We start from the raw sequence: 13,146 nt of genomic DNA, 5'->3' as shown, positions 1-13,146 counted from the left end.
CTTTGTCACGGTTACTCCTTCATGCACATTGTACTGTACTTTTTCCTCTGATGCACCCGTGGTGTCAACTGTTTCTTTCACACACCTTTAATCAGTGATTAGCCAAAATATTATTGTTCACTTTCCCAGTGTTTTCATCTGTACATGCAGTTTTGGCGCTTCCATGACATGTATCATCTTAAAGAGAAGTATGGTATGCTGAACTTCCACCTCTCATTTCTTAACTATCATAAATGAATCAGGAAATTCCTTCCAAAGGAGATTTTTAATACCTTTTATACTGCCCTTGAGCATTAGGAAGTCAACACAGTATTGAGTGCAGTAACTTGGACTGTACCAGCAGCGGTAAAGCCTACACAGAACTTCCATTTAACATCATTTCAAATTAATATAAAAAGATCACTGTATGTTAATTGATGCTCAGTTTGCGTCACTTTTTCTCTTAAGCTGTTAATTGTAAGTAGGTATCTCTTGGTCTCTGCTTGTAACTTATAAAACCTGTTGAAGAACTTAAACATCGCCATCACTACTGAGAATTCATGATCTCAGATTCAAAATGCTTGTTATGTGAGATAAAAAATGATGACAAGAGTATTATAAATTTACTTTTTGTTTTAGACAAAAAGTCTGCTGCAGTCTGCACATCTCCTCATGAAGGTCGCCGATTGGTCAGGATAATTCTGCCTATCCATGTTGATCAGCTCTTTACTTTGTTGTTTACTGGCTCGAAGTTTCTTCTGGATTTCCACACTCAGCGGAAAACCACAGGTGTGACATTGATTTGTGGATATGTATTGATATGGAGAATTACAATGAACTGTTATTCAGTCAGCAAATTCTTAATTTGTTTTACAGATATTGTATTAGCCCCTTGGCAAGCCGATTCTGAAACTGGAATGAAACACCGGACAATTTCTATGACTGTGTCTCTGTCACAGTCAATGGGTCCTAAAACTTCTCAGGTCACTGAAAATCAGGTAATAATACCTCCTAATCCATAGAATTAGGAAATACTGTCAGTGAAGGGCAAACTTAGAACCACTGTGATCCCTGTAATGCATTTAATAACAAATTTGATTGGAAAACAGAGAAAAATTGCTATATTCAAGTTACAGATATCAGTAATTATCTTACATGACTTGAAACTAACTTTTAAATTGGGTGAATATTTTATATACAGGGTGTCCATAATTAAAGTTCGAGTTTCAAAACACTGTAGAAAGAGAACCACTACTCAGAATGATGACAAATTTGAACAGTGTGTTATTGGTGCCTGGGGAATTGTCATAGAGGGGAAAAAAGATTAATGAACCTTTGCCCAATAAATGGCACTGTAAATGTCAGACTGTGCACACCAGCAGATTAAGTGGTACATGGCTGTTCCTCAGGTTGTATCTGAGATGCCCAGCATGACTGTCTCCATGAAGGATCAAGTGCTGCTGGTGAAGCTCTTTTACAAGAATGGTGACTGTGTGCCAGTAGCCCTGCAAAAGTTTTGGACACTCAAGAATCTGAGAAAAAGTAATTTGTGTGATGTCTGCCAAGGATCTGGAGAAAATGGTTACAAAATTAGAAAGGACAGGTTCATTTGAAGGGCAATGTGACAGAGGGAGGAAAGCAGTTGATCCAACTTCTGTCAAAGATGTGGCCACAGCATTGCAGGAGGGGTCAAGCAGAGGTGTGCAAACATGCATTGCATGTGGCATAGCCAAATGTTGGATATGCCTGCGCACACAGTGTCATGGTGTATACGACCCGGGACAACCGGGAGATCTGGGAAAAACCCGGGAATTTTTTCATCTGGGAGAAAACCGGGAAAAACCCGGGATTTTTTTAGAATTCCAGGAATTTTTCATTGTTTTAGTTTTCAGTTAAATTTTTGTAACATTGACTGGTAAGAACCAATACTCTAACTAAGATATTACTGTATTTTGCCACTGCAGAATAATACTGCAGCAATAAAACTTGAAAGAGAGAGAAAAAAAAAGAAAAGAAAACTAAGATCCCAAGGAAATTCACCATATACAGCAACAAAACACAGTGTTCACACAAGCGTCTGCCAACAGCAAAATGTGTCAACGGCTTTAGGAAGACTATGCAATGTTTCATAACAGCAAGTTGCCTCCGATGAGCGTGACTTCACAACTGGTTACAGTAGATTCATTTGAGCAATTGCGAGCGAGCTCTTGCGCATGCGCAGTTGAGTCGCGTATGAGTAGTACCTTCTCCCGCTTTTTTGCTAGAACGCTACACTGGGCGAGGGCCAGTTGTACGCTCCCCGGGTAGCAGCCGCTAAAGTTCTGTTGTAGGAGCGGTGCGGAAAACGCATTGTACGAACACCTAATAATGCCTAACTGGAGAAAAAATGCGGGATACTGTAACTAAAACGGTGATTGTGGCAGGGTTAGTCAAGTTAATCAGAGAATAAGTTTTAACCATGGCAAGAATAGTTACAGAATTGGTGATGACAAGATTGTTTGTTAGAACGAGGAAGGAGAAGAAATGGGGACATCACACAAATTATGGAAGAATATGACTACTCTAAATTTATATAAAAATTTCGTGCTACTGCTTCAGAAGCTAGAGCGTATGAATGAAATGTGAAACTGTTTCTTAACATGAAACTTTTTGCTTGTAGTAGGCCTAATAGACATTTAATATTAGTACTTCGTGATTATATTGTTGTGTTATAAAAATGACCATTTGTGCCAAAACAGTGTCGTTTATTCGGTGTGTGTTACAACTGCTGCAGTATTAGGCAGGCTTATTTCGTGGCAAAATACACGTAATCAGATCGAGAAAGCACACCAGTCTTGTATTCTATTTGTATTAACAGCATTTTCAGTATTAGACAACATTTGATTTTTTCATGAAGCAAAACGTTTGACGAACTTTGATGAGCTAATAGATTCTTACCGAAATAGAAAAGATGCCATGTAAGTCTTTACTAAAGTTGGTGAGGAAAACAATGCAAGGACTTAAGGACTGAAGAAATGTGTACTGTCTTGCTTGTCTATTGTCTTTATTTGTTTTATGTATCCTATATTTAATTTTATGTCACGCAAAGCATAAAGTTATTAGCTAACAGGCAATAAAGAGTGCAAATTTTCTGAAGAGTTACTGTTCTCCCGGTTACAAATAATCCCATCCAGTATTTATTGTGAGTTTTTTTTTTAACAGGGGCAGGTTGTCAAACCGGCTGATTGGGAGCAGGAGAGGCACCACAGGAAATTTTAATTTTCACTGTCCTGAATATAGTTTGATGGCACCAATTACAAAATGTTACATGTTTGAGTTCCACAGAACAAAATACAGTGACGTGCAATAGAATGCTGTGTGGACAGGCGTGGAACTGCACTTTGGCACATTTAAGACCAAACAATAAGTCTTACATTTCCTCAAACACGTATATTTTATGTATCAGACTCTTCAGAAAGATGTGCGCTGCAAAATGGTCTTTTTTGAAAAGTAGATTTTTAAAATTTTTGGTGTCCTACCTCAAACACTCGAGGGAGGGGGGCGCCACTATCTAGTATTGCCCCGGTTCTGAAATATTGTAGATCCGGTGCAGATCTACAGAGCAATCTTAAGTTGTAATGGGGAAGTGGGTAGTCTCACGTGACCCGTGTTTACGTTTAGTGATTTTGCTGTTTCCGTTTCGTTTATTGCTTTTACGTCAAATGAAAACAAAACGGATTTCTGTGACCGGGAGCTATCAGGTGAATTACATAATTATGGAAGGCTAAAATATGTTATTAGTTTCAGATTTTATGTTATTTCCCCATTCTGACAGTCAAGCATTAATCGTATTGCAGAACAATGAAGTTATTTTTGTCGATTTGCTAAAGAAATTTGGTTTTTATTAATCTTTTCCACTGAACCAGCCAATTTATTTGAAACAGAGTGTTTAATTCCACACTATTGGCTATTTTCAACTTTTTACGCTGCATTTCAGGTGCATGTTTTCATCTTCTAGAACGTATGGCATCATGCCATAATAAGGAACCAAACATGAGATAATACAGTACTGGTACTCCAAGAATATTTACATCCGAATCTGGACATACGAATGTGCACTTTAAGCCGAATTATGCATTTTAGTATGGTTCACGAAATAACCATGCTCTTTGAGTATCCTCTGTCTAGTTTCTTTTATGACGTTACGTAAGATGCTTGTTATCAGGCGCCCTCTGGCAAGTGCTGAAACGAACCTATTTCTAACAGGTCGCGGGAAAATATTGCGAATGGTGGTTTGAAAAGTGTTACTTTCAAAGTGTATTTCCTTTTACGGAATAAGACCTATGTACGAGAATGTACGATGGATTTCATAAATCCCAGAGCTTTTGACTCTTCGTTTAAAAATCAACTCTTTGAGTACGATGATTTAGAATAATTTCAAGCCCAGGAGATCTAACATTTATGTCGTTCTTAAACATTTTACTGGCACATTTGTGTGATGTATCTTAAAGTGTATCACGCACAAAAAGGGGCAATAATATATGTGAAAGCTTTTCTTTTCTTGTAGCAACACTGCATATATTAATTTAAACCATTAACTTTCCCTACTAGTGTGTTCGCATTACCTAACAGTGATGTTGCTTTTGGCCGACTACATCACGTGTCCTATGTTCTGAATATCCTCTGTCATCGGCTGGCAAAATCACGTGACATGAGCTATGACTGGCTTACAAAAGTGCATCGCAATCACGATTTCAATGCTTTGGAAAGTAACATGCGGTGTTTGGTAGAATTCGAATTTATACTTTTGTAATATGAAAATGTGCAGTGTACAAGTTGCTGCACGTCACACATCTTCCCAAAACGTGTTTGGTTCCCTGAGTTTCATTTTCTAAAGTGCCGGGAAATTCTACGCCCATATATAAAACCATAACCATTCAAAAGACTGATAAGTTTTACAGTTCCGAGGAAAAGGATCCTCTCACTTCACCCGTGAGGAAATGTACTTTTAACCGGGAATTCCGGCAAAAATCCGTGAATTTTTTTTCCGCATCCACGTATACACCCTGAGTGTGTAAAATCCTATGAAACATCCTGTATTACTATCCATAAACAACCGCCCATCAATACACAGAATTGCAGAATGTGGACAATGGGAAAAACACACACACACACACACACACACACACACACACACACACACACACACCAGCCTGCACCACTTCATTCTGGGAAGGTAACAGTGTGGTGTAAGTTGATGGCATCATTTATCATAGGGTTGTAATTTTTTAGGGGAATGAGTGTTACCTGTATTAACTGTACAGTCACTGGTAAATACTATGAGAGTCTTTTGCACACCACCATCATTCCAATCCTTCAACAGTATGGATGTGTGGGTAGGATTATTTTTATGCAAAATGGCATATACACACATCAAAAAACGTTTTGCCTCAGCCAGGTACCAAGAACTCCTAAGATAGACGTTGACTGTGGATATTGTATGACACGGTCCCTTCGACTGTTTAGAGATGTCACTAAACTGGCCAAAGATTTAAACAACCATGCATGAGCAGCGCCTGTTAGACGGACGGGGTCCGACAGCCGATCAGTTTCAGTCATTCCACCAGGAATGAGGTACACAGCTCATTTTGACTGTAGTTCAACCATGTCTAGACGGTCAATACCATGTTTCGATCATGTCCGCGTTGTTAGTTTGTGCCAGGGAGGGCTCTCAACAAGGGAATTGTCCAGGCATCTCGGAGTGAGCCAAAGTGTTGTGGTTCGGACATGGAGGAGATACAGAGAGACGGGAACTGTCGATGACTTGCCTCGCTCAGGCTGCACAATGGCTGCTACAGCAGTGGATGACTGCTACCTACGGATTAAGGCTCGGAGGAACCCTGACAGCAACACCACAATGTTGAATAATGCTTTTTGTGAAGCATGTTGTGGTACAACTCAGACTGTGCGCAATAGGCTGCATGATGCGCAACTTCACTCCCGACATCCATTGCGAGGTCCATCTTTGCAACCATGACACTGTGCAGTGCAGTACAGATGGGCCCAACAACATGCTGAATGTACTGCTCAGGATTGGCATCACGTTCTCTTCACCAGTGAGTGTCACATATGCCTTCAATCAGACAATCATCAGAGATGTGTTTGGAGGCAACCTGGTCAGACTGAAAGCCTTAGACACACTGTCCATTGAGTGCAGCAACGTGGAGGTTCCCTGCGGTTTTGGGGTGGCATTTTGTGGGGCCGATGTATACTGCTGGTGGTCATGGAAGGCGCCGTAACAGCTGTACGATACATGAATGCCATTCTCCAACCGATAGTGAAACCATATCAGCAGCATATTGGCGAAGCCTGTGTCTTCATGGATGACGACTCGCTCCCCCATCATGCACATCTTGTGAATGACTTCCTTTAGGATAATGGCATTGCTCGACTAGAGTGGCCAGCATGTTCTCCAGTCATGAACCCTATCGAACATGCCTGGGATGGATTGAAAAGGACTGTTTATGGATGATGTGACCCACCAACCACTCTGAGGGACTTACGCTGAATTGTCGTTTAGGAGTGCGACAGTCTGGGCCAACAGTGCCGTGGTGAAGTTTTGGATAGTACGCCATGACGAATACAATCATGCATCAATGCAAGAGGACGTGCTATTGGGTACTAAAGGTACCGGTGTGTACAGCAATCTGGACCACCAGCTCAGAAGGTCCCACTGTATGGTGGTACAACATGCAATGTGTGGTTTTCATGAGCAATAGAAAGGGCGGAAATGATGTTTATGTTGATCTCTATTCCAATTTTGTGAACAGGTTCCGGAACTCTCGGAACCGAGGTGATGCAAAACTTTTTTTGATGTGTGTATCTGCACACTGTACAGCCAGTGAAGCAGCTGCTAAAGAGGCATGTTGGAAATGCTAGTATTATCAACCGTGATTTCTCTACAGCCTGGCTGTACAGAGCACCTGATCTTAATCCTTGTGAATTCTGGCTGTGCATGTGCCTGAAAGATTATGTGTTTGTTGCTCCAACTGCTAATGTAAGACACACATTGTGCAACACATTTTGAATGTCACTCCTAAGACACTCTGATCTCTTGTGGGACTTGCTGTTACTCGATTTCACCATGTGGCAGAAAATGGTGGACAGCATATTGAACATGTCTTGCATCAGTCTTACAACAATTAGAAACCGATATTGTTTCGCTTTTCTTGTTTTGATTTTTTTGTATGGTTTTTGACCTTAGGACAATTAAAAACTGATTTTTCCCATTCAATGTGGTAGAACCTTGCTGTGGTGAATGGGCTTACCTAACTAACAGTGCCACAACTGTTGACTGCCAAACTTGTGCAGTCATGTGCATTGAATATTACAAATGGTGTAATGTGCAACTCAAACCATAGACATTGTATTGCAGTTCATCTGTCATTTGTAGCCGACCTCATTTATATAAAGATGCTTACAGCGGCATCGGTCAGTAAAATTTTCATTGAATTTTATTTTGTACCATTATGCTTTACCCTGAATAAATAATATGTTCAAATTTGACAAGCATATGAGATAGTGATTGTGAGCGACATCACGAGTGAGGTGGGAGTGAGCGAGTTTCCTTCTCACCTTGTGACAATAATTTACCCATTTTATCCACATTTGTTCCTTTTAAAAGGTGTAAGGTCGCTGATAACCTTGCGTCTGAACATAAACACACGCGCGCGCGCGCGCACACACACACACACACACACACACACACACACACACAATTTGACGTCATTCTGAGCAGGGGATCTCTTTCTGCAGGATTTTGAAACTGGAACTTTAATTATGGACACCCTGTACATTAACTGAAATGACAGGAAATAGGATGATAAATGAAATTGACTGATTTATTCTTTTTAGTCTGTCTAGGATAATTTGTGTAACTTTGTACTTTTGTAAACAGTGGTCATTATGTACAAGTTCATACACAATGGTAAGGAGAGGGTGGTGTGGCAACTGTCATCATAGGAAATCTGGACAGGAGCAGAAATGATTAGCAAACAAGATATCACAATAAACAGAAGATTTTCTTAACTTGCATTTCTCCAAGTGAACACAGAATCAATACAAATAATGCAGCAAGAAACAGAGACCAGCTCATCATTGTCAACAAGGAAGAGTCTCACTGTACTAAGTATGAACTATGGCGTTGGAGCCATGACTAGATGGCATCTGCATACCGTCATATGGCAGTGTGGCTCTAAGTGCAAGTGGGTTGAGAGGTCGCCACCAGCTGTCTTATGTTGTGGTAGCAGAGGGTGCTCATAGTCGCTGAAGGTGTGGCTCAGTGGGTGTGCTCCATTGGTTCCACCAGATCCCACACGTCTGCTGTTGGCATTGTATGGAAATTTACAATATCATGGCCAACTGTGATGCTCTGGTAGGGTTGTATCGATAAATGATACCACATCTTCCTCCTGCCCCCAAACCTCCTCAGCAGCACTGTGTAGTGTAGATGAGCAAACAACAATTGGGGGGGGGGGGGGGTGGAGTTGGAGGGCTGCATGCAGGTGGGAATGGGGAGATAGGAGCTGAAACGGGGGCATCACTACAGCAACAAAAAGCAAATAACTTGTTCAATATAGAATCAGGGCGAACATGGGAGGCAAGAACGAACATCTGCATTGGCATGCTTAGAAGTGGGCCAATGCATAATCTCGTATTGATAACTCAACAAGAGAAGAGCCCATCATTGCAGCTTCTTTGGTGTGCGAGTTGGGACTGACTGAGAAGGACTAAACAAAGATTTTAGAGGTTTATGGTTTGTCACCCAGTAAAATTTTCTGCTAAAAAGGTACTGGTGAAACTTAGTGACACCATAGACAATTGTGAGAGCCTCCTTTTCAATTAGCGAATAATGTTTTCTTCAAAACATTTGAAGCAAAGACAGCCAGCCTGTTAATGGAACCGAATTTATGCGACAAAACTGCACCGATGCTGTAAGAGGAAGCATCCGCAGCCAAGACCACAAATTCAGCTGGATCAAAATGAACAAGGCATCTACCACTAAGAAAAATATCTTTCAACTTCTGGAAATTGGACTGACACTCTTGTGACCTGACAAAAACAACATTATTCCTGTGCAAGCAATGCAAGTGGGAACCACAGTTTGAATAGTGTTTGGAATAAATTGAATGCAATACGTGAGCTTTCCTAACACAGATTGTGATTCCCACACATTGCACGGGGGTGGAAGGTCACATATAGGAAGCAAATGTGATTGCAATGAGTGAACACTTTGGCTATCAATGACCCGTTGTAAGTACTCAAGTTTCGTCTGAGAAAACACCCATTTGCATCTGTTATATTTAAGGCCAGCTGCAGATAACACTTGAAACAGAGTGTGAAGATTGAAGATTGCTAATGTATTCTTCAGGAATGCAACCTGAAATGACAATACTATCTAAATAATTTGATCAAAAAGGAAGTTCAGTAGCCAGCTGCTCAAGAAAGCACTGAAATATGACTGGTGCAGTAACCCTGCCAAACATCAATCTCAAAAAATTTGAAGAGACACAGATGAGTGTTAATGACAAAGACCTGTTGTAACTGCTCATCCAAAGGGATTTGCAAGTAAGCATCGCACAAATTAGTTTTGAAAAAGCAATGACCAGCACCCAATTTATCCATCAGTTCTTCCAGGTGCGACAAGGGATAACTGTCAATGACTGACCGAGGATTCACAGTTTTCTTAAAATTGGCACACAGTCAGACCCTGCTAGACATCTTCTTTAGAACAACAAGAAGGGACGCCCACTGGCTGACAGTAGTGGGTGTGATGACCCCACTTTCTTGCAAAGCAGTAAAATCCTGAGCCACCTGTTCTTGAAAAGCATGAGCAACAGGATGAGTTCTAACAGAACATGGCTGTGCATTGTACTTCATTGTGACATTGGAAACAAAATTATTGGCTTTGTCTAAACCTCCAGAAAACAGATCCTGAAATTCTACACATAACTTAGCAACACTGTCCCAAGGATCATAGGAAGAAACAGAAAGTACATTGACCTAAATGCTTAACCCAAACAAATCAAAAGAGTGTAGACCAAAAACATTAGCACTGTCTCAGGAGGAAAGCGCTGTAAATGTCACTGCCTTCATCAAATTTTGGAATGTCTTAGCCGTTGCATGCCATTAGCATATGGCACAGTGTTCACAATGTAGGTTTGCTAAGCAATTCTTCAGTGCTATGGTTCAGCAAAGTCACTGAAGCTCCAATGTCAAGTTGCAGATGGACTGAGTGTCAAGCAATAGTAAGAGGCACAATAAGTGTGTTGTGTTCACATAACACTGCAGATGAGTTGGGAGTCTTTCCTGAATGCCTGTTACACTGTTATTTTGTATTAATCACATTGTGGGGCCTGGAAAACCCACTACACGCTGTTTGTGAATTAGATTTGAACGAAGGAGTAGTAGAGGGGATGCCTTATGCAAAAAAAAGCAAGTCATTGCACATGAGGGGCAATATTGGTGAGCATGTGTTGTATTACAGTTAGGGCACGACTTCACACCTTGTGTCGGACACTAAACCTGTTGATGTAAGCACTATGGCTGTGGTCGGCTGGGCCACTGCTTGCAAGCCGGCAGTGAGGTTCAAATGGCTCTGAGCACTATGGGACTTAACATGTATGGTCATCAGTCCCCTAGAACTTAGAACTACTTAAACGTCACTAACCTAAGGGCAGCACACAACACCTACTCATCACGAGGCAGAGAAAATCCCTGACCCCGCCGGGAATCGAACCCGGGCGCGGGAAGCGAGAACGCTACCGCACGACCACGAGCTGTGGACCCGGCGGTAAGGCCTGTTTGTCAAAACTATCTACAAAACAGATAGATGCTAACTCAAAACTGTCTGCTGCACTTTCACAGAAATCCTGATAGTCTAGAAACTGTTGAACTAACAGTCTGTTTCCGAATTTGAGAGTCAGCTATGTCATGTGTGATGGCATCACAAACCATTGTATCACTGAAATAGTTGCCACAGTCACATTTGAATCTACACTGCGTAGTAAGGCCATGTAGTTCGGTCACCCACTGACAGTATCTTTCCCCTTGTTACTTACATAAGCTAAGGAATTTGTAAAGGGCAGTGACCACTTATACCATGTCCTCATAATACTTTGTAAGCACCTGCAGTAAGTCCTTGTATGATAATAGTTCAGGGCAGGATGTGGGAAACAATTTGGCACACAGACAATAAACAGTCACTACTGCCATGGCCAAGAAATAAGATGATTTGTCAGTATCTTGTATGTGATGTGTTGCGATGTGCATTTTGAATTGTGCAAGGTATTCTGGACATCTTCCTTCATCTTGTCAAAGTCATGAAATGGTGGCACATATGCATCGGATCCAGCATCTTGTGTGAAGTCATCTGCACTGTAATGAAGTGCAAAGCAGAAATACAAAAGCAAAAGGCAAAAATAACAGAGAGAAAGAGAAAAGGGGTGTGCAAAAGCAGCAACAGCGGAACCTAGAACATAAAGAGCACAAGCAAGGCAAACACTGAATAAACTAGAACAGCAAAAACCAGGCAAAAAGATGACAGAACAGGAAGTAAGCAATTTGATGACAGCCACATGTAGGCAGTAGTACTTATTGCCAGAGTTTGTTAAGTGAACGAAGACTTGTTACAAATAATGGAGCAAGAAACAGAGTCTACCTCATCAGTGTCAACAAGAAAGACCATCGCTTTACTAAGCATGAACTATGGTGATGGAGCTGCAACTGTACTGTGTCTGTGTAGCGTTACATGATGTGGCTTCCAGTGCAGGTATATTGAGAGGCTGCCACTAACCATCCTATATTGCAGTGGCAGAGGGCGCTCGTAGTCTAGAGCCTCTGGAGGCGTGTTTCAGCAGGTGTGCTCCGTTGGGTCCACTGGATCCCACACGGCCACTATAAGTGTTGGACAGAAATTTGCAATTCCATTGCCAACTGTGATATGACTGTAGTCTGGTATCAATACATGATACCACATTAGGCCTTTACCCAGGTGCTCGCAAATAATAGAGGTGGTCAGGTGAACCATGTGAGTGGTGACTTGTGGCAGGCAATTTCTATGAGATATCAGCAACACTTCCCTCATAAAAATTTTTTTTTCCTATATTGCTCAGAGAATGAAGACATTGTTTTATACTCTTTCTACCACATACATAGCTCTTGGAAGGCGCTTCATACAATGGGGAAATATCCATTCATAATATTTCTTGAATAAATTCATGCTTTCGTGTGTGTGTGTGTGTGTGTGTGTGTGTGTGTGTGTGTGTGTGTGTGTGTGTGCGCGCGCGCAAGTGAGTGAGAGATAGATAGATAGATAGATAGATAGATAGAGAGAGAGAGAGAGAGAGAGAGAGAGATCAGTTTTTTAATGGGTATTTTTATTACAAATTCTTACGCATTGTATCCCAGGAGTGTGGCTCCTTGCTCACGTGCTGCATCTTCCTAATGTTTTTAGAGTCTGAGTGTTTAATTTTTCCTCCAAAGTTCCCTTATATGTGCATGTAGAGGTGTGCACACAAGTGCATGAGCACCAATGCTGCCACTTAAATGGGAACTCTCTCACATCTGGTTCAAGATGTTTGCAGTATGATTGTGGAAGGATCCACATGATAAACAAGTGTCTCTCTTCCTTGCCTGGTGTTTAGTCATAGTTAACAAACATTTTTGTAGTGATTTTATTATCATTGTGACATTCAGTCACTCCCATTATTTCTCCAGATTGCTTAAATTTTGTATGTCACGAAGTATAGAGAGTATTTTGATTTTTCTAACAAAGTATTTTGCTTGCAAATTGGTGACAGTGCTATACATATTGTTGAAAGTAGGATCATTTTGAACTTCGTTTATTTCAGATGATGAGGAAATGCAGTAAGCCAGGTGAACTATATTCAATTGACATTGAATCTTCAAATGCTGGGATACCCTATGCAGATTCCTTCGGTGTCAACATGCACTACTGTTTAACACGTACTGGTGAAAATGAATCTTGTTTTACTGTGTTTGCACAGTTGAAGTACAAGAGAAATGTGTGGGGCTTTGTGAAAGGTAAAATATTGTCATACTTATTTTCTGGTTTTGTACGAGGGGTTACCCAAAAAGAACTGGAACTATTTTTTAAAAGCTATATAT

At 41.0% G+C, this 13,146-nt stretch overlaps 1 protein-coding gene across 2 annotated transcripts in view; it reads left to right on the top strand.

Moving 5' to 3' along the window:
* Window positions 1–13,146, top strand: part of LOC124723240 (protein Aster-B-like) — a 230,334-nt gene that overhangs the window by 185,806 nt on the left and 31,382 nt on the right. For both annotated transcript variants that reach the window (XM_047248438.1, XM_047248437.1), the window contains 3 exons: window positions 619–768; window positions 856–977; window positions 12,870–13,062. In XM_047248438.1, the coding sequence (XP_047104394.1) occupies window positions 619–768; window positions 856–977; window positions 12,870–13,062 (465 nt within the window). The remainder of the gene's footprint in view (window positions 1–618; window positions 769–855; window positions 978–12,869; window positions 13,063–13,146) is intronic.

This window comes from Schistocerca piceifrons, chromosome X, assembly GCF_021461385.2.
Source record: "Schistocerca piceifrons isolate TAMUIC-IGC-003096 chromosome X, iqSchPice1.1, whole genome shotgun sequence".
Classification (NCBI taxonomy): domain Eukaryota; kingdom Metazoa; phylum Arthropoda; class Insecta; order Orthoptera; family Acrididae; genus Schistocerca; species Schistocerca piceifrons.
The sequence above is the reverse complement of the archived record's forward strand: the minus strand, read 5'-3'. Positions and strand labels throughout refer to the sequence as shown.